Here is a 20,313-nt window from a genome sequence, read left to right on the forward strand (position 1 = left end):
ATTTCCTCTTCCAAGAGCCTTCGTCTTATAACACCTGACGTGGACTACAAGACCCAGCATCCATCACGGTAAGTTGATTTCCGGGGTCAGGGGAGCCGCGCTGGGTACATCACCATGGAAGCGATCGGTTTGGTCACGTGGGGCCCCTGGTTACGCCCGGTGGCAGCTGTGGTGTCTGGGGCTCACGCGGGGGCCATTTTGCCCAAGGCTGCCTCCCGGTGTCGGAGGCGGCCTGGCAGCTGGTGAAAACTGTTCCTTCTCATTTTCTGCAGCCCAGGCCTTGAAGAACTGGAAGGCTGGGCTCCCTCGAGCCCCGCGGAGACGGCAATGGTTCCCACCCGCCAAAGCCACCTGACGACCCTCCATGGCGACTGCGCCGTCGTCGCTGCTCTTGCTGCCGCCCCTTTCAGCCCCGTGTGTCTGTCGCCTCCAGGGCCGCAGTCGTCCTTCCACCTCAGAGACTGATGAAAGTCGAATAGGGGGCGCCATGAGAGGAGAGAAAAACTATTACTGCCGTGGAGCTGCCGGGGACCACGGTTCCTGCCCTCCTACACCATTGCCTCTGGCCTCGACCCTCTTGATGCCCTCCGAGGCGGTCTCCAGTAGCTGGTCCGGATCCGGAGGGGCTTTGTCAGCGGGAGATGAAGAGGAGAATCGGCTCCTTCAACTCTTGCGCACCGCACCGGAGCCTTCCGAGGCCTTGCAAGCTCTGCAGGCTGCTTTGCCGCGGCGGGGCGGCCGGCTTGGCTTCCCCAGGCGTAAGGAGGCATTGTACAGGGCCCTGGGCCGGGTGCTGGTGGAAGGGGGAAGTGAGGAGAAGCGGCTGTGCTTGCAGCTTCTCTCGGATGTCCTCCGGGGTCAAGGGGAGGCAGGCCAGCTGGAAGAGTCCTTTAGCTTGGCACTTCTGCCTCAGTTAGTTGTCTCCTTGCGAGAAGAGAATCCAGCCCTACGGAAAGATGCGCTGCAGATCCTGCACATATGTCTGAAACGTAGTTCGAGCCAGGTGCTGAGAATGCTTATTCAACAAGGGCTGGAAAGTACCGACACTCGTCTGAGAGCTGCCACGGCGCTATTGCTTCCTATATTGCTGACCCCTGAGGATTTATTGCTTGGCCTGGATCTCACCGAGGTAATCATAGCTCTGGCCCGAAAGCTTGGCGATCAGGAGATAGAAGAAGAATCGGAAACAGCTTTCTCTGCACTTCAACAAATTGGGGAGCGACTCGGCCAGGAGAGGTTTCAGTCCTATATCTCTCGCCTGCCGTCTGCCCTTCGGAGACACTACAATCGCCGCCAGGAGACCCAGCTTGGAAGTCAGGTCCCTTATTATTTGGAGCTTGAAGCATCTGGGTTTCCTGAAGATCCCCTTCCCAGTGCGGCGACTGTTTCCAACAGCAATCTTAAATTTGGGATTATTCCTCAGGAGCTACATTCAAGATTATTGGATCAGGAAAACTATAAGAACCGGACTCAGGCTGTAGAAGAATTAAAGCAAGTGCTGGGAAAATTTAACCCTAGTTGTACCCCTCATTCTAATCTCGTTAGTTTCATTAGCTTGCTGTATAACTTGTTAGACGATTCTAACTTCAAAGTGGTCCATGGTACCCTTCAGGTCCTACATTTACTAGTCGTTCGCCTTGGAGAGCAGGTACAGCAGTTTCTGGGACCAGTGATCGCAGCTTCTGTCAAAGTGCTGGCGGACAATAAGTTGGTGATCAAGCAAGAATACATGAAAATCTTCCTCAAACTAATGAAAGAAGTAGGTCCTCAACAGGTGCTTTGTTTACTCTTGGAACATCTTAAACATAAGCACTCTAGAGTAAGAGAGGAAGTGGTGAACATTTGCATCTGTTCGCTCCTGACTTACCCCAGTGAAGATTTTGACCTACCCAAACTGTCTTTTGATCTAGCTCCAGCGCTTGTAGACAGCAAGCGCAGGGTGCGCCAGGCAGCTCTGGAAGCTTTTGCTGTGCTGGCCTCCGCCATGGGCTCAGGTAAAACCAGCATCCTTTTTAAAGCCGTGGACACTGTTGAGTTGCAAGATATTGGAGATGGAGTCATGAATGCTGTGCAGGCCAGATTGGCTAGGAAAACCCTTCCCAGGCTCACAGAGCAGGGATTTGTGGAATATGCAATACTCATGCCATCTTCTGCCCAGGGAAGATCAAACCATTTGTCACATGGAGCAGACACAGACTGGCTTTTGGCTGGTAACAGAACTCAGAGTGCACACTGCCACTGTGGTGACAACACGAGGGACAGCATGCAAACGTATGGATCTTACAGTCCCACTATCTGCACCCGGAGGGTTTTAAGTGCAGGAAAAGGGAAAAATAAATTACCATGGGAAAATGAGCAGCCTGCAGAGATGGGAGAAAACCCAACCTCCACTTCTAAGGATGTAGAACAGGTATGTGGCCTTGACTCTTTTGAGTTGAAGCTGTGAACGAATTTGAAAGAAAACTATGGCTGTGGTAACTTAGGGATCACATTGCTTGGGAACTGCTATGCTTTGTTTCAAACCACTTTAAGTGACTGGGGTATCTGTAATGGTCACATAGGACTATATAATAGGTTTCCTGCTAGATGGATTTTGTTGAAGGCACACTGTGGAATAGAACATGCCTGGATTTCAATTTTGCCTTGCCACCTCGGTGTGTCAGTTATCTCATTCAGATTGCAAGCATTAAATACCTAGTGTCAGATAAAAGTGGTATTTTGAGATGATGAGGGCAGTTCTATCCCAGTTAGCGAGAAAGTCAGACCTATAAATGGGCAGTTAACAAATCTGTCAAGTGCTAAGATAGAAAAGTGAACAGAGCCATGGGAGTACTAAGGATGGAAAAAATAATTCCCTGAGAACATTCAAAAGAGCCTTCAGTGCACATGTCACTAAGATTCCCACCTTCCCGTTTTTGTTGTAAAAGTTCTGGATATACAGATAAATTAGGAGTCCAGTGATATGCTGACATACTTCATCAATAATTACCAGTTGTTATAATTAAGGTATTTGCTGAACCAGTTGGTAACAACTTGCTGTATTTGCTAAAAGTTGCAGATAGCTTGACATTTCACTCCCAAGAGTGACATCTCCCAAGAGTGACATCCTGCTTTATAATCAATATCACTCCTCACAGTATCAGTAGCAACTCAGTAATGTCTAGTGTGTAGCCTGTATTTACATTTCTTCCACGTCTCCCCAGAATGTGCTTGGTTTTATCCAGGGTTCCTAAGTTTGTGTGGTGAATGTGTCATTTATTTAGTGCAGTATCCCACCTGTTGAATTCTTTGTTGTTTCTTGACGTTGACTTTTTTTTAAGTGTCTCAGATTGTTGTTTTGCAGAATATCTCACATTTTAAATTTCTCTGTTGCCTTCTAATTAGATTCATGATAATCTTCTAAGAAAATGGTAGATTTATATTAAATTGGACACCCTTCCCGTCAATGTCATGAGACAGTTTCAGATTTTGCTATTATTAATGATGCTCTGTTTTATCATTTGGTTAAGGCAGTGATAGCCAGGTCCATTCAACAGTTTATTTGTTTTTTTATAATTAATACATAATCCATAGGTTATTATTTTTCTTTAACATTTATTTATTTTTTATTGAAAAGTCAGATATACAGAAAGGAAGAGAGACAGAAAGATCTTACATCCCCTGGTTCACTCTCTAAGTGGCTGCAACACCCAGAGCTGAACTGATCCAAAGCCAGGAGCCAGGAGCTTCTTCCAGGTTTCCCACGTGGGTGCTGGCTCCCAAGGCATTAGGCATTGCTTTACTGCTTTCCCACGCCACTAGCAGGGAACTTGATGGTAAGTGGATCATCTGGGACACAAACTAGCACCCATATGGGATCCCAGCACTTGCAAGGTAAGGAATTGCCTGTGAGCCATCACACCAGGCCATGCAGATTGATACTTTGAGAGGACCCATATTCTGTTGTCCACACACATGAGTAATTTACCTTTTATATCCTGCACCAATCAGAACATTTAACACAATCAATGAGTCAATACTAACATACCAGTATCACTCAAAGTTCATAGTTTAGAATTCACTTGCATCATATGTAAGTTGATAAGTGTATCCACTGTAGTATCTGTCATTGTAGAATGATACAAAATAGTTCACTGTTCTAAAATTCTCTGTGCTCTAATCTTCCATCCTCTCTGTCCCTCGCTCAGTGTTCATCCTCTCCATATCTGCCTACAACTCCTAGAAATCCCTCTTTGGTTTTGTTTTATTGTCCCAGGTTCCCATGTGAGTGCAAGGGACCCAAGAAAAGGGACTTCAGGATCTTATGGTAGCAATCTGTTTAGTTTTGAAAGAAGCTATTAAAGTACCAATTGGCATTCCCACCAGAAATGAGTGTTTTCCCCTGTTTCTCATTCTAACTTGCTGTATATTATTCCTTTGAAATATTGTTAGATTTGAATTGTCAATATTTTGTTAAGGAGTTTTATATCTTTGTCCACGGATGACGAGTGATGAGCCTTTTTCTGTCAAGGTGCATTTAAATATTTATATTAATATTATTCATGGACCAGATAAAATTACCAACTTGAAAAAAATCCTTTTTAAGATTTACTTTTTTATTTGAAAAAGGTACAGAGAGAGGGAGATATTTGTTCACTGATTCCCCTTGATGGTTATCCCCTTGATGGTCACAGCGGAACAGTGGGTTAAGCCTCTGCTTACAACACTGGCATCCTGTATTGGGATGTGAATTTGAATCTTGGCTGCTCCACATCCAATCCAGTTTCCTGACATTGTTCCTGGGAAAGCAGCAGCAGATGACCCAAAGGATTGGATCTCTGCCATAGACATGGGACACCAGGATGGAGTGCCTGGCTCTGGGCTTTGACCTGGCATATTCCTGGCTGTTGTGGTCATTTGGGAAACGAGACAGCAGAAGGAAGGACTCTTGTTCTGATGCTCCCTATCTCTCGCTCTCATGCTGATTTCAAATAAATAAATAAATGTTGAAAAAAAAGAACAGTGGTAAAGATATTGTTTTCAGAAGGAGATTTAAGAATATGGAGGTGCTGTTTTGGCCCCATATTCTTATAGATTGCTCAAGAAGGAGTTGAGACTCCATACAGAGAAATTTGATTAGTTTTCATGAGAGTGTTAAAAACACATGACATGCTATACCCTTTCTTTTTGAAAAGAACTGTACAGCATGACTTGAGGTAGATTAAGAGAATATGAATTATTTCTGTTGTTAATAATATGAGAACTCCAGGATCATGATAATACTATTTTATTATATCTACATTCATTAAATTTTGTTGCATATAGGAGACATATCCCACAAACAAAGAAAAGCAGAAACTATCTTGTGAACTTTGATTTTTTTTTAATTTTATCTCTTTTTTTTTTTTTTTAAAGATTTATTCATTTTATTACAGCCAGATATACAGAGAGGAGGAGAGACAGAGAGGAAGATCTTCCGTCCGATGATTCACTCCCCAAGTGAGCCGCAATGGGCCGGTGCGCGCCGATCCGATGCCGGGAACCTGGAACCTCTTCCGGGTCTCCCACGTGGGTGCAGTGTCCCAATGCATTGGGCCGTCCTCAACTGCTTTCCCAGGCCACAAGCAGGGAGTTGGATGGGAAGTGGAGCTGCCGGGATTAGAACCGGCGCCCATATGGGATCCCGGGGCTTTCAAGGCGAGGACTTTAGCCGCTAGGCCACGCCCGCCAGGCCCTAAATTTTATCTCTTTAAAACACTTTCTTATTAAATTCTTCACTGACTCGTGGATCTCAAACAGTAGCATCATTTTCTTCAAGAAGGTTCTTGATTTTCCTTTCTTCAGTGACACATTAGTCATTCAGTAACATGTTATTTAACTTAATGGCACTGTAAATTTCTTTTTCTTCCTGTTGTTGATTTTGTATTGTGGCTTTTCATTTAAGGGGATGTACAGTAACTATGTAATGAAGACTGTCATATCCAGATGTGAGGATGTAGAGCAGATGCATTTCTGCTTGCAAATCAAAGATGGACTCCCAATGAAACTGTTAACTATATCTTAACAATAGGATGCTGGACTATTTTGCATTGTCCATGCCTGCAACGATGGACATGTAACTGTTTATGAAAAACTATACTGTAGTAATGATATGGGGGATCACAGTGGGGTGAGGAGTGGGGGCTTGGGGAGGGGGAAGGGAAATCCCTGGGCCAATGGAACTGTATCATAAAATGGTAATAACAATTTAAAATAAGCTAAAAAAGAGAATATGAATTATTTCTGTTTTTAATGAGAACTCGAGTATCATGATAGTATTATTTTATATCTACATTCATTAAACTTTAGATATGTATTTAGAATAAAAGGTTAAACTGAATCTTCAAAGATATAAATATGGGCATCTGCTTTCTAAAGGAGAAAAGAGGATACTGATAAAAGTAGTTTCAGATTCATGAAGAGTTAAATTATCTAGTAGAGCATAATTTTAAAGAAAACTCATTTTTTTATCTCCTTCCTAATCCTCACCCTCCCTCTCTCCCCAAAGTGAGGATTAGATTATAAAGGACAGCTACTTAGTAAAAAAGAAGAGGAAGTGTATACCGATAGCAGCTTTCTTCAGTGCTCAGTATAGTATATAGGGTGCTGCTGTTGGTACCTAAGCCTCTGTCCATGGTGCCGAGTCAGAATAAAATTGTCCAGTTTGGTTGAATGCTTGAGTTTTGTGATGTGATGATTGGAAATAAGGTTCAGGACAGAGGTGGGGGCTAGATCAAGAGACCCATGAATACTAGTCTGCAGAGGTCAGCCTATTATTTTGACAGGGATTTTCAGCTCACAGGAGGTTTACTGGAAGGGGAGCAGGTGGAGCAGGGGTAAGGGGGACTTTTTTCCTCTTTTTAAAAGTAGTATTCTAGGAGAATTAATCACAACAACAGTAATGTATAAGGTTTTTGTTTTGTTTTATAGAGAAGCTAGATATTGAGGTCCAGAAGACCAATTAGATGCTTGATTAAACTGACTTAGGTGTGGGATGCTTTATGAAGATTTGGAGGCTATCAGTTTTAGACTGGAAAGAAAGGGATGGGTGCAAGGGTTATTCCAAAAGGCTTAGTACACAGTGCAGTAGAGTGAGATAAAAAGGGATTATTTTTAAATTTGGAAAAGAAAGGCTAAATGGATTGCAGAATCATGAATAAACATGGGAAAATGTGAAAAGAAATTAACTAGGCAGGGAAATTTTTTTGTCTTTGTTTTTGTTTTTTTTTTTGCTTTTTTGGGTAAAAGAAGAGAGAATATATCACTTGAGTTACAAACCTCTGTAGATAACATGTATTCTCAAAGTTATACACTAACAAACAATTTCTAAGAATGAATATGGTCTCCATTGAATAGCCTGACGAACAAGAGAAGAATGCTTAGTTCCAAATCTTGATATAAACTCTGTTTAGGGAACAGAAGAAGGGATAGCCAAACAAGGCAAAGAAAATGTGTCTTTAGGAATTGGAGGGGAACCAAGAAAGAATTGGTTTTAGAAGCAAAGTGTAAGCAAAGTGTAACTGATTTAGTAGAATTTTAAAAATGTGTTAAGCAGGGCCAACATCCTGAAGCAGCAAGCTAATTCTCTGCCTATGGCACTGGCATCCCGTTTGGGCACTGGTTTGTGTGTGTGCTGGCTGCTCCACTTCAGATCCATCTGTTTGTGTGTGTTCTTGGGAAGGCAGCTAAAGAGAGTTGAAGTCCTTAGAACCCTACACCCACGTGGGAGACCCGTAAGAAGCTCCTGACACCTGACTTGAGATCAGCTCAGCTATGGTCAATGTAGCCCTTTGTAGAATGAATTAGCAAATGGCAGACACCTTCTCTCTGTGTAGAATCTGCCTTTCAAATGAAAATATTAATATACACACACACACACACACATAAGTGTCCAGTACAATTCCTCTATTGACTAATCCTCCACTTGCAATGTTGGGGTTCAGTGGATCCAAGTGAGACTCCGAGGCGAGTGAGATGATTTTATTGCCTAGTCCAAGGGGCAACCTCTTGCCATAATAAGCAAGAAGCTCCCCGAATGAAATAATTGTGGAGTTTTTTTTAGTAAAAGAATCAAAAAGCTACATGACAGTGAGCAAGTACATCATCAGGGGCTATCAGTGACACAAAACAGAAAGCATGCGACAGGAATTTACAGCGTTTAGGCTTGGGGGTCCCGATCATATCACTTCAACACAGACAGTAATAAAATAGCATGCCTCGAACATAGCTGTTTACCCTCAAATCCAAAACTCCAAGATTATCCCTATCTCCTGCTTGCCTCCTGGTCTTCCAGGAAACAGGAGCTTTGCTCGTAACAGGATGTAGGTGTCTGTTTGGCGATTCCAGATTTCCAGGAGTACAGTCCCCTTTAAAACTAACCCTTATACTGCAAGTACCAGGATCCCATATGGGTGCCAGTTTATGTCCTGGCTGCTCGACTTCTGATCCAGCTCCCTGCCTGTAGCCTAGGAAAGCAGTAGAGGATGGTCCAAAAGCCCTGGGACCCTGCACCTGCATGGGAAACCCAGAAGAAGCTCCTGGCTCCTGGCTCCTGGTTCCTGGCCTTGGATTGGCTCAGCTCTGGCCATTGTGACAAATTGGGAAATCAATCAGCAGATGGAAAATCTTTGTCTGTCCTTTTCACTGTAAATCCACCTTTCCAATAAAAATTAAATAAATCATATAGATATGATATATGGTTGTCATATGTATGGTGTGTGTATATATATAAGTATTTTATATATACATACATTATATGTGTGTGTGTGTTTTAAATTATATGTGTTTATGAAGTACTTCTGTGCCTTAAAGATATATGAGGTTTGTTTATGAGGAACAACTTGGAAATCAGAAGAGTGCTAGAAATATAGAAAGGATTATGTGCTTGGTTTTAACCAAGTAAAATATCTTGAGAAGGTCTCCTCATGGAATCATGACAGAAGTAACTGTCATTTACATTTATATTTTAGATATATAATGTTGGCAGTCAATCTGCCTCAGAAGGAATAGTATAAGGGGTATGTATGTTTGCTTGTTCAGTGGCATTTATTGTCTAGTATTCAAACATTACATAGTTGCAGTGACTGTACTGTTGAATTGGATGTTCCTGTGTTCATCCAACTTGTCATTTTTGGCTTTTTGTCATTTCCAATCTGTCATTTGTAGTTGCAGGTGTTCATTGTGGGAGGGTAAGGTTCAGAAGAAAATCAGATTGGCTTAAAGGAAGAGGAGGTGGCAAGAATTAACGTTTCTGTCCTACAATTTTTGGAAGAACTTTGTTAATGTGCCATATTATAGGTGAATGTATTATTATAAATTGGATAGTGTAGGCCTTTTACCCTTCTTGTTAGAATGTCATGTTTTTTTTGTCATGTTTATTATGAAGTAGACTTGCACAAATTTTCAAATTTATTCTGTTACAGTTTTCAACATGTGATTTCATCCCATCTCCAAAATTAAAGCCTTCTCAAGGAATGCCAGTCAATGATGATTTATGTTTTAGCAAAAAAAGAGTGTCGAGAAACCTATTTCAGAATAGTCGGGATTTTAATCCAGATTCTCTTCCAAGTTGTGCTGCTGGTAAGTAGAAGTTGCTGTCAGGAATTCTTGACTTCATAGTCTATTTCAAGGACTCATACTTTTTAATCTAATAAGAAATTTCGATTCAATAAATTTTTATTCCTCCATTAAGGCTGGACACTTTTGAGTTTGTGTCATAAGGCTATGCAAAGATTTCTTCTTGTAACCCTTTAAATAATAACATAGCACTTCATTTGCTTATTAAACCACCTGTATTTCCTGAGCATTTTTTTCATGTTAAGTATTCTTGGGGTACGGCAATCAACAAGAGGGGTTAAACTTTCTGCCTATTACAGCTTGCATTGTAGTTGGAGAGGAGAGTGATCATTAAATAAATGCAAGACACAGTAGATTAGGTGGTGGTAAATGCTATGGATAAAAATTAAACTGAGCTGAGGCCTATGGAATGTGGACTGTTTTACATTATTTTGTGAAAGGCAGCCATATTCAGAATTGAGTATTTGAAGCAAGCCACTAGATATCACAAGAAGACAGTAAATAATTTCAACAAGTAGGAACAATCAGCACAGAGTGACATATGTAAATGGGGTTTATTAAGAAAGATCAACTAGTATTCTGGAATGAAATAAGCAAGGGGAAGAAAATTAGAAAATTGAGGAGACCACAGAGGTCTTTATAAGACTGATGAGGGTACTGAATGGACTTAAATTCTGAATCAGGTGCATTTTGAGGAAAGAGGTGACATCATTTGCTTTATATTTTCCAGGCTCATTTTGGATGCTGTGTTTCAGCTAGATAAAAGGAGTCAAGACAAAAACAGAGAGACTGAATGAGAGTGTTGTGCTAATCTTGGCTAGAGTTGATGTAGACTTTAACCGGGACTGCAGTATATATAGTGAGAAGTGATTGGTTTCTGATTATATGTCAAGGGTGGAGTTGATGTGATTTGCTGGAATAGTGAGTGTATAATATCAGAAGAGGAGTTAGTAGTAAGATTTTTTTTGACCAGAGCAACTGAGAAGGTATTTAGTTGCCTATGTAAATATTGTCATATTTCCAAGAACATGACTGTCATCACGGATAATATCAGTAAGAAGAGGCATTAAGGAAGAGTTGGTGTTTGAACTGCATCTTTTTGTGATACATTTGATTCAAATGAATTTAGGAGAGGTACAGGAAAGCAAAAATTTAGATTAGAAATGGCTTGCTATGTCAAGGCAAGATTTAATTTGACTAGAGAAATATAAATTGGAATATGGAGAGAACCCTTCTCTGCTAAGCTTAAAAATTTGGGCTTGTACTTGGAAGCTATGAGGACTATTAGAGGTTTTCTTTCTAATCACAGTAAAAAATGCTAAAGCAATGAGATGTTTGCAAATGAAGCAGGAAGGAATAATCAGAAACTCAAACCCAGGCACTCTGATGTGGATTGCAGTGCTCAGGCAGCATTTCATTGTGACAGTTGCTCACCACTATTTTGGATTGTTATCCAAGTTTGTATGTCATTGAGAAGTTCATTATAGGTTATAGGTTTAAAATGTTAAAGAATAAGAAATATAACCAAAGATTAAATTGGACGATATGAACTCAGAATACTATAAAGATTAAAAAAGAGAGAAATAATAATTATTTAAATGATTTTGGAAAACTGGATGAAAGAAGAAATTGGCTTGAGCGGAACTTTAAAGAAGGGAAAGGCTTATTATGAGGCAAAAAGTCATGAGCTGTTGTAGGTGGGGAGAAAGTATAAACAGAAGCATTTAGAAAGTGTCCAATACATAGAATATTAAAAGACTTAATAGGAAGACAACAGAAAAGATCATAAAATTTTTGAACTACAAGAGGAATGCACTGGATTCAAGAGAAGTCATTGTCACTTTCTTTTCTTTAGATTTACTATATGAACTAATCAGTCATAGGGGAGAGAAAGGTTTTGGGAAATATGGCTAGAAGATCATACTTATAAGGTACATGAATAGTCTGTTGCACGCTAGAAAACAAAGTAGAAAACTTCTATTTAAGACCTTTTTAGGTAACATGAAAACAACAGATACTGGGAAGAAGGAAAGCTAGGCCTGGAGAAACCTTCCAGGAGGAGAGAAGGGAAGAGTGTAGGAATAAATGACCCTTGTGTATATTCTCCAGTGCATTTTTCTTCCCTATCTTTTACCAGCCTGTTTTCTGTTTGTTAACTTCTGCCACTAATCAGATTTGACAATAGCCAGAGATTCTTCCCTAGGTGAACACTGTATTTATTATTCCTATGTTTATTCCCAGCAAAATCATCTAAGCATTTGCAAAATAACATATGAAATAAAGTCAGTTTTTATTTTTACATATTTTCTCCTTCTTTCTTAAAAAGGTAATAGTGGGACTCATCAGCCACATTTTTCTGGGAAGTGTGGACAACTTGGATTTTCACAAATGTGCAGTAAAACTGGCAGTGTGGATTCTGACTTACAGTCCCTGGGGACAACTAATAGTCATCAAGATAAAGGTATGAATTCCAAATTTATTGAGAAGCAGTGATTTATAAATACAATGTGAGAATGCCAATACCAGCTTAAGTGTTATTTTGTGTAATTGTTCTCTTCACAAAAAAGAATGTTATATACTTAATAATTTTTATAATTTTTAAAAATTCATACTCTGTAATGTTGCTTTATAATGTTGATATAAATATGATTGATTAAAATTAGAGTTTAAGAACTCATGGTGGAGGGGCCGGCATCATGGCATAGTGGGCTAAACTTCCAGCTACAGTGTCCACTTGTGATTCAGCTTCCTGTTTATGACCTGGGAAGGTAGCTGAAGAAGTTCGAAGTCCTTGCGACCCTGCACCCATGTGCATGTGGGTGACCCCAAAGAAGCCCCTGGTTTCAGGTCAACTCAGCTCTGGCCATTGTGGCCATTTTGGGGAGTGAACTAGTTGATGGAAGATCTTTCTCTCCATCTCTCCTTCTCTCTGGAAATCTGCCTTTCAAATAAAAATAAATAAATCTTAAAAAAAAAAGAAAGAGAGGGTTCTAATCATGTCAGGTATGAGTTACAAAGAAATAACAAGTAATTTAGATAGTTGTTTATTTGTTATAATACATAAACTAGATCTTATGTCAAGGAATGGCTTTACAAATATTAAAGGCAAATTTAAGGAACCACTAAAAAATTACAAATAAACATTTATGTTAATTGAAGAGTAAAATAAATTAGTAGGACCTGCCCTTGTAGCATAGCACATAAGGCCACCAACTACGGAAACTGCATCCTATACAGGCACTTGTCTGAATCCCTGCTGATCCTGTTCCAATCCAGCTCCCTGGCAATGGCCTGGGAAAAGCAAAGGAAGATGGCCCAAGTGCTTGGGCCCCTGCCATGCATATGCATGATGCTCCTGGCTTCAGCCTCTGCCAGCCATGGCTATTGTAGCCATGTAGGGAATAAACCAGTGGTTGGAGAATTTCTGTCTCTCCTTTTCTCTGTGTAACTCTGACTTTCAAATAAGCAAATAAATAATTTAAAAGAAAGATCAGTGAAAGAAAAAAATTTGATAAAGACGCAACAAATAGTACAAAATAATACAATAGAGTTAAAACCAAATATATCAGTAATTACCATAAATACAAATAAACCTTACTATTAAAATTTCAGAAGATGATTACATTTTTTCTTTTAAATTCAAGTGCTATTTTCAAGAGTTAGACCTAAATATATATCAACATAGATTCAGAGAAAATAAAGATGGAGAAGATACCCTAGGAAAATGCTCAAGGAAAAGAAAATATTAATATGTTGGAGGGGAAAATCATACTTTAAAGCTAAAAGCATTTTTAGGACTAAAGAGGGTTATTATAATTAAGAAAAAGAACAAGATGACATTTTTTTAAATTTTAAAAAAATTTATTGTTATTTCCCTTTTTTTTAAAAAAAATCTGTTTGAAAGGCAAAGTAGCAGAGAAAATCAAAGACGGAAAGATCTTCCATCTGCCAGCTCTCACTCTCCAAATAGCCACAGGGCCAGGCCTGAACTTGGGTGTAATCAGGAGCCAGGAACTGACTCCTCTGCTACATTCCTATTTGGCTCAAGCACTAGAGCCATCTTCCACTGCCTTCACAGGGCGTAATTAGCAGGAAACTAGATTGGAAACAGAGTGTCTGGAACTCAAACCAGCACTATCATGGGGGATGCTGGCATTTGAAGCAGTAGCTTAACCGGCTGTGCCACAACTACAACGTAAAATAACAGAATTGTAAGGAGAAAATTAATAAATCTACAAAGACTAGTTGAAATTTTTAACAGAACAGAGTAGTTTCAGTTTCTTTGTGAAGGCACAAGATATTTGAAGCATACAAATTAAATTAACATTTGCCTTGTGACACAAAAACCTAACTGCCATTTGGGATGAAAATCTAAATATGAAAAGTTAAAAAAAAAACACAACTTTAACCACATGATAGTTGTAAGGATGTAAATGTTATATTCTCTTTTTGTTTTATTGCAGTGTATACTAGCCTAAATTTTGGCAGTAAAACACAGCAAACATTTGGTAGTCAACCAGAGCGTTCTTCCTCATATTCTGGTTCAAGTCCAAGCCCAGGAACTCTCATCCTTCCATCCTACCCTCTCTCATCACCTCGAACCAGTCCAAAACATACATCTCCTCTTACTGTGTCCCCAAAGAAGTCTCAAGATAATTCCATTAATTTCTCAAATTCTTGGCCTCTTAAAAGCTTTCAAGGACTAGCAAAGCCAAGTCCACAGAAAAAACCTAGCCAAAAGCCATCTGAACCTACAGGTAGGAATGATATTTTTTGTTTATTTAAATTTATTGGTGAGTTTGATTTAGTAATGCGGGTTAATACATGTGATTGTTAGGTCTTTAAAAACTGGTAAATTAGCATTTTATTTATGTAAATTGGAAGATATTAAGGAAAATATGTGACAGTATGTTAAATGGGTCAGATATGTGATACAAAATTGCACTGAGATAATCATTTCTTCTAATGGTACTTCAAAATCATTTTTAGACTAGACAATAAGAAATTTTATATTGAACATAAATAGTGTATATCACCTGAAAGCCTGCTAATAGATTTTAGCTTATCATGTATAAAATACCATTCATTATTTACTGTAATCAATGCCTACTACTCATTTATTAAATATTTATTAAATATTCTAAAATTATTTTGAGGAGTTTTCTTTGTTGCAAACTAAGATGCTGTTTTCTTCGATAATAGCTTACTCTATAATCATGAAACTAGTGTGTAGCTCATTCATGACAAGTCCAGTCTCAAAAATAAAAAAATTTTAAAAGATATCCCTTGTATCCTACATGGTTTTCTATCTCTATTGAAGTAAAATGTTTATTTTAAAAAGTTACAACCATAAAGTAAGGGTTTTTTTTTTACATATTCAGCAAAGTTAATCTCTTAGCACTGAAACTTCCTTCTATTAATATAGATATTTTCTGCAATATCATGTGCTGTATTGAACATTGAGATTCTATTCTGCTTATTCACCCCAATGGCCAACATTCCTACTTTAGATATGCAGTATCAAATATTGTTTACATAATTAAATCAAAAAGCACTGTGATCCTCGTAACTTTTTATGGTAATGGATATGAAGACTTTTAGCAGAAATGTAGCTTGGTTTATAACACGTTTATATAAAGGGATTTGGGAAGGCTCATTTTTGTTGTATTTGTTAGGTGGCCTAGTAGTCATGTTTTTCATTTTGTCTCATTTTAATTTTGTTTCTCATGAAAGATATTGACTTTTAATTTAAAATCACTGTGGCTTCCTCTTCTCTGAAATTGAAAAACAAGAAACTAAAATACGTATTCTTTTCTAAGCAGGAGAAAATTCTCAAGAAAAACCTCCAGTTCAACTTACACCTGCCTTGGTGAGATCACCGTCTTCCCGACGAGGCCTAAATGGGACGAAGCCTGTTCCTCCCATACCGAGGGGAATAAGCCTTTTGCCTGACAAAGCGGATTTAAACACAGTGGGACACAAAAAGAAAGAATCTGATGATATTTGGAAGAATGAAAAAGATAATCTAACCATTGATCTTTCAGAATTAAATCTCAGGGACAAAGACTTGGATCAGGAAGAGGTTAGGAACAATTATTGTTTTAATAATTCAAAAATATCTCTCATTTTATATATAATATTGTAGTTGTTATTTAAGAAAAAATCAAATTTTCTTCTCTTTAAACATATGGATGGAAGGAAGGAACCCAATCTCTTGTGCCATCACTGTTTCTCCCAATATGAGAGTGAGGAGCCAGAGCAGGGGATTGAACCCAAACATTGTAGGTTGCAGGCATCTTTATTTTCCTTTTTTTTTTTTTTTTAATTTTTTTTATTGGAAAGTCAGACTTACACAGACAAAGACAGACAGACAGAGAAAGATCTTCTATCCACTCTTTCCCCAGTTGGCTACAGTGGCCAGAGCTGAGCTGATTCAAAGCCAGGAACCAGGAACCTCCTCGCACATGGGTGCAGGGTCCCAAGGCTTTGGGCTGTCTACTGCTGCTTTCACAGACCACCAGCAGGGAGCTGGATGGGAAGTAGAGCGCATGTATGGGATCCTGACACATGCAAGTCAAGGACTTCAGCCACTAGACTACTGCGCCTGGCCCGGATGCATGCGTCTTTGAAAATCAGAATTACAGAGAAGGGGAGACACAGAACAACAGGCCTTCCCACCCACTGGTTCACTCCCCAGCGGTCACAGTGGCCGGGCTAAACCAAAATGAGAAGCCGGGAGCCAGGCTCTTCCTCCTGTCTCTCATGTGGATGACAGGAGTCCAAGTAGTTTAGCTGTCCTTCACTAATTTTCCCAGGGCATTGTGAAGGAGCTGGATTCGAAGTGAAGCAGCCGGGACTAGAACTGGCACCGTGTGGGATGCAGTCCCAGATAGCAACTTTATTCACTATACCACAACTCCAGCCTCTGGATGTGGGTGTGTTCGTTGCTAAACCATATGTCCTCTTCTCAGTTGTTTTTATGCTGTAACATTTTTCTTATTTATAAAGATATTTCACTTTCTTTTTTAAAATTTTGCTTCTTTTTATTATTATCATTTTATGATACAGTTCCATAGATTTTTGTTCCGACTCATTTTTCTTTTGGTGATATTATGAATTCATTTATTAAGCAATTTAATTCAGACAGTATAATTAGTCATCGTGCCCAGTGTTGGAGCTACCACAGTGAATGTTATCTAAGATTCTTCTTCTCGAAGAACTTACAACACACTGGGTTGTTTGTAAACACACAAGTGGTGAGATCTATATTTATGTTGTATGTGTGAATATATGTATATACACACGTATGTGTATATGTACATATATGTATTAATAGAGTCATTCATTAGTACTGGCCTAGAGAATGGCTAATCAGAAAGTATTTCTTAAAATATATAGGAATGACTCTTCCTAATGTAAGCAGTTTATACTAGCGTGTAAAATTTCTGTAACATTAACTCTGTAATGTTTTCATATTTCCTAGATGCAAAGCTCTCTTCGGTCCCTTCGTAACAGTGCAGCTAAGAAGAGGGCTAAGCTGAGTGGCAGCACGTCTGATCTGGAAAGCCCTGACTCTGCAGTGAAGCTGGACTTGACTCTGGACTCCCCGTCTCGATCTTCTTCTCCTAATGTCAGCTCTTACAGTGAAAGTGGAGTTTACAGTCAAGAATCGTTGACTTCTTCTCTGTCTACAACTCCCCAGGGGAAAAGAATAATGTATTTCCTTTTTTTTTACATGTTAAATAATCGTTCATAGGTAATCTGTGGTCTGGAGTCCTAATATATTTAAAAAAGACTTAAAACCATTTATTCTTCAGTTTTTCATATGTTCCAATACTCTTTTTTTTTTTTTAAAGATTTATTCATTTTATTACAGCCAGATATACACAGAGGAGGAGAGACAGAGAGGAAGATCTTTCGTCCGATGATTCACTCCCCAAGCGAGCTGCAACAGGCCAATGCTGCGCCGATCCGATGCCGGGAACCTGGAACCTCTTCCGGGTCTCCCACGCGGGTGCAGTGTCTCAGTGCATTGGGCCGTCCTCAACTGCTTTCCCAGGCCACAAGCAGGGAGCTGGATGGGAAGTGGAGACGCCGGGACTAGAACCAGCACCCATATGGGATCCCGGGGCGTTCACGGCGAGGACTTTAGCCGCTAGGCCGCGTCGCCGGACCCTGTCCCAATACTCTTAAAATACAATGGAAAAACTTATAGGTACTGCCTTGTTTGGCATTGATTTGAAGTTGGGGTAGAAATACCAGAATTCCAGATAGAGAACCTAAGTTAGTATAAACCTTACCCCAAGCCCCACTTCTTCCCATCTAATATTTTCCCTGATATTTTTCATCCATTAGCTGTTTTCTGAATCACTAACTTCTACCAGTGGATGTATAGTTACTGTTACTTCCATTCAAGTCAAAATATAACCAATATAGTAAATTTACAGTAATCTATTCTGGAAAACTTGGCCTTCCAAAATATTTAACATTGATTTCTCAAACAGGGCCGCTGATGAACATGACTCCCCTATTACCCGGAATCATACTTTGTAAAAGTGTCCGCTTTATAGTGTCTATTGTTGACTACTTGACATTCCATCACTTACTGATATGAAACAGTTTCCTTGTGTTCAGATTTAATATTCTTGCTTTGTTTTATGACACAAAACCTACAGTTATATATAATGTCAGGTGAGTATAGGAGCAAAGTGTAACTTCCCAAAATCATCTCTGAGCTTTAATTGTGCACATTTATTATAGCTAAATTTTTCATTTTGGTTTTATCATATATAAGGGTACTAGTATATTGGTTAATTAGGAATCACTAAATTTGGTTTTGGAATGGACTGTCTGTGATTAGGTTTTATATTTACTGAACCAGGGGTTATATACAGTACAAATTAGTCATTTGCTCTGGTAATCCTCTCATGAATAATTAAGAATTCATCACAGGTTAACAAGGTTGAGTGTTTAAAGGTGAATTAAGAATATCAGTACAAAATATTGTTAACCATAGATTTTTTATACTTGTTACTTTATTATCTGAAAGTTTGGTGTGCTAATAAAATGAGTAAAGAATGTGTAATATAAATTTTGAGTAGCTGTAACTTTTAAATATTTATTGAAATTGGTTTGTTTCATTTCAGGGCAGATATATTTCCAACATTAGCATCAAAACCTTGTCCAGCAAGACTTTCTTCAGCAAAAAAGAAAAACACTCATATTTCTGAGCAAAGCCCCAGTACAGGTATTCCATCACTGCTTGATAATGAGATTTATGAAAAGTGTTACTTTTAAATGTCAAAAAAATATAGCAAGTACATTTTGTGTGTAGCATTTTAGTATTTCCAATTTTGACTAATCATTTTTATCTCTATAAAAGATCATTTTGACAAACTCAGCATTTTTTAAAAGTATTTATTTATCTGAATCATTGATATCCATGTAAGCCCACAAGTATACCGATGCTTGGCTCCTACACTGAAATAATTTGATTTAGCTTATGTGGAGTAAGAACTGGCTGGCAAGTTTTGAAAACTACTCAGATTATTCTAATGTGTTGGGCATCACGCAAGATAATATTTACTTGTCAAACTACTGGTTATAACCACTGGTTCACTGGGTTGTTTTTGAAGTAATATATATTTCATGTAGATTTTCTTTACCCTGCTTTAAACATTTTTGTGAATTAAGCTTGAAGTCTCTATTTTTATAACAACACTTCTCTGAAGAGAAATTTAAGAATTAGTGATTTTAAAATGTACTTCCACTATAATCTATTCAGAGTGGAGCCTGCGTGTTTTTCTTTATGATTAGAGAAAGAATGCTGAGTTGTAAATGAATTGTAACAAACTGAAATATGTATGACATCTACTGTCCCCAGATCTCATTATGAAAGCCTTAACTTTGAAGCTACATTATCATTACCTTCCTGAATTTCTCTATAGGCATATGATTATTTGTTAAGATTTTTTATTTCCTCGTCTTAAGTATGTCTGAAACTTGACCCACTGTTCAATTCCCACTAATAGGCACTACTTCACCCTCTTCCTCCTTTCAGACATACTTACGTTTTCTCCTCAAGCTCATTTATCCCAGTGTAAACTTGACTATATTGACCAATCTAAATTCTTCCAGAGCAGATCTCTTCTCTGATACTTTGCCAATCATACTTTTTTTTAACTTCTCTCTGCCTTCATCGTGCTCCATTCAAATTAAACTAGCTTTAATATCATTTCCTGTCTTTTTGCAATTGTGCAAACTATTTCCTCTGGGTAAATCTCACTGCATTCAGCTCCAAAAGCCAGTTGCCTTCTTTGAGATGCATTCCCTAATTCACAGACAAGATTATCACTTCTTTTGCAATTATATCTTTCACTAACAGAACTAATGATGATATTGCAACTATTTTATTGCATTCAGCTCTCAAATTCTTGATCCCCAGAGGTTATTTTCATACAAGTTGTCAATCTTAAGCCCAAATATCTGATTTTATAAGTTGTATCTGGTATACTGGCTTTCAGGAAGCTAATGCTTAAGCAATAGATAATTGCTCTACGTAGGAGCAAGAAGACTGTGTATGTCTGTATGGTATTTGAAAGACCACAGCTGTAGTCCCAACCAGAAGTTAAATAATATTCACCATACATACAAATTACCTAACTGCTTTGATACCTAGTTCCCTCTTAAATCTTTGATAAGGGCATTGAAAATTTATCA

The 20,313-nt window shown here is 38.8% G+C and overlaps 1 protein-coding gene across 1 annotated transcript in view; it reads left to right on the top strand.

Annotated features, from left to right (window-relative positions):
- Positions 1 to 163: 163 nt before the first annotated feature.
- Positions 164 to 20,313, top strand: part of TOGARAM1 (TOG array regulator of axonemal microtubules 1) — a 53,584-nt gene continuing 33,434 nt past the window's right edge. Inside the window, exons 1-7 of the mRNA XM_058666379.1 lie at positions 164 to 2,410; positions 9,441 to 9,597; positions 11,921 to 12,055; positions 14,058 to 14,351; positions 15,414 to 15,676; positions 17,078 to 17,310; positions 18,741 to 18,841. Of these exons, the coding sequence (XP_058522362.1) occupies positions 365 to 2,410; positions 9,441 to 9,597; positions 11,921 to 12,055; positions 14,058 to 14,351; positions 15,414 to 15,676; positions 17,078 to 17,310; positions 18,741 to 18,841 (3,229 nt within the window). The 5' untranslated portion in view covers positions 164 to 364. The remainder of the gene's footprint in view (positions 2,411 to 9,440; positions 9,598 to 11,920; positions 12,056 to 14,057; positions 14,352 to 15,413; positions 15,677 to 17,077; positions 17,311 to 18,740; positions 18,842 to 20,313) is intronic.

Source organism: Ochotona princeps, chromosome 6 (assembly GCF_030435755.1).
Source record: "Ochotona princeps isolate mOchPri1 chromosome 6, mOchPri1.hap1, whole genome shotgun sequence".
In the NCBI taxonomy this organism is placed as follows: Eukaryota; Metazoa; Chordata; class Mammalia; order Lagomorpha; family Ochotonidae; genus Ochotona; species Ochotona princeps.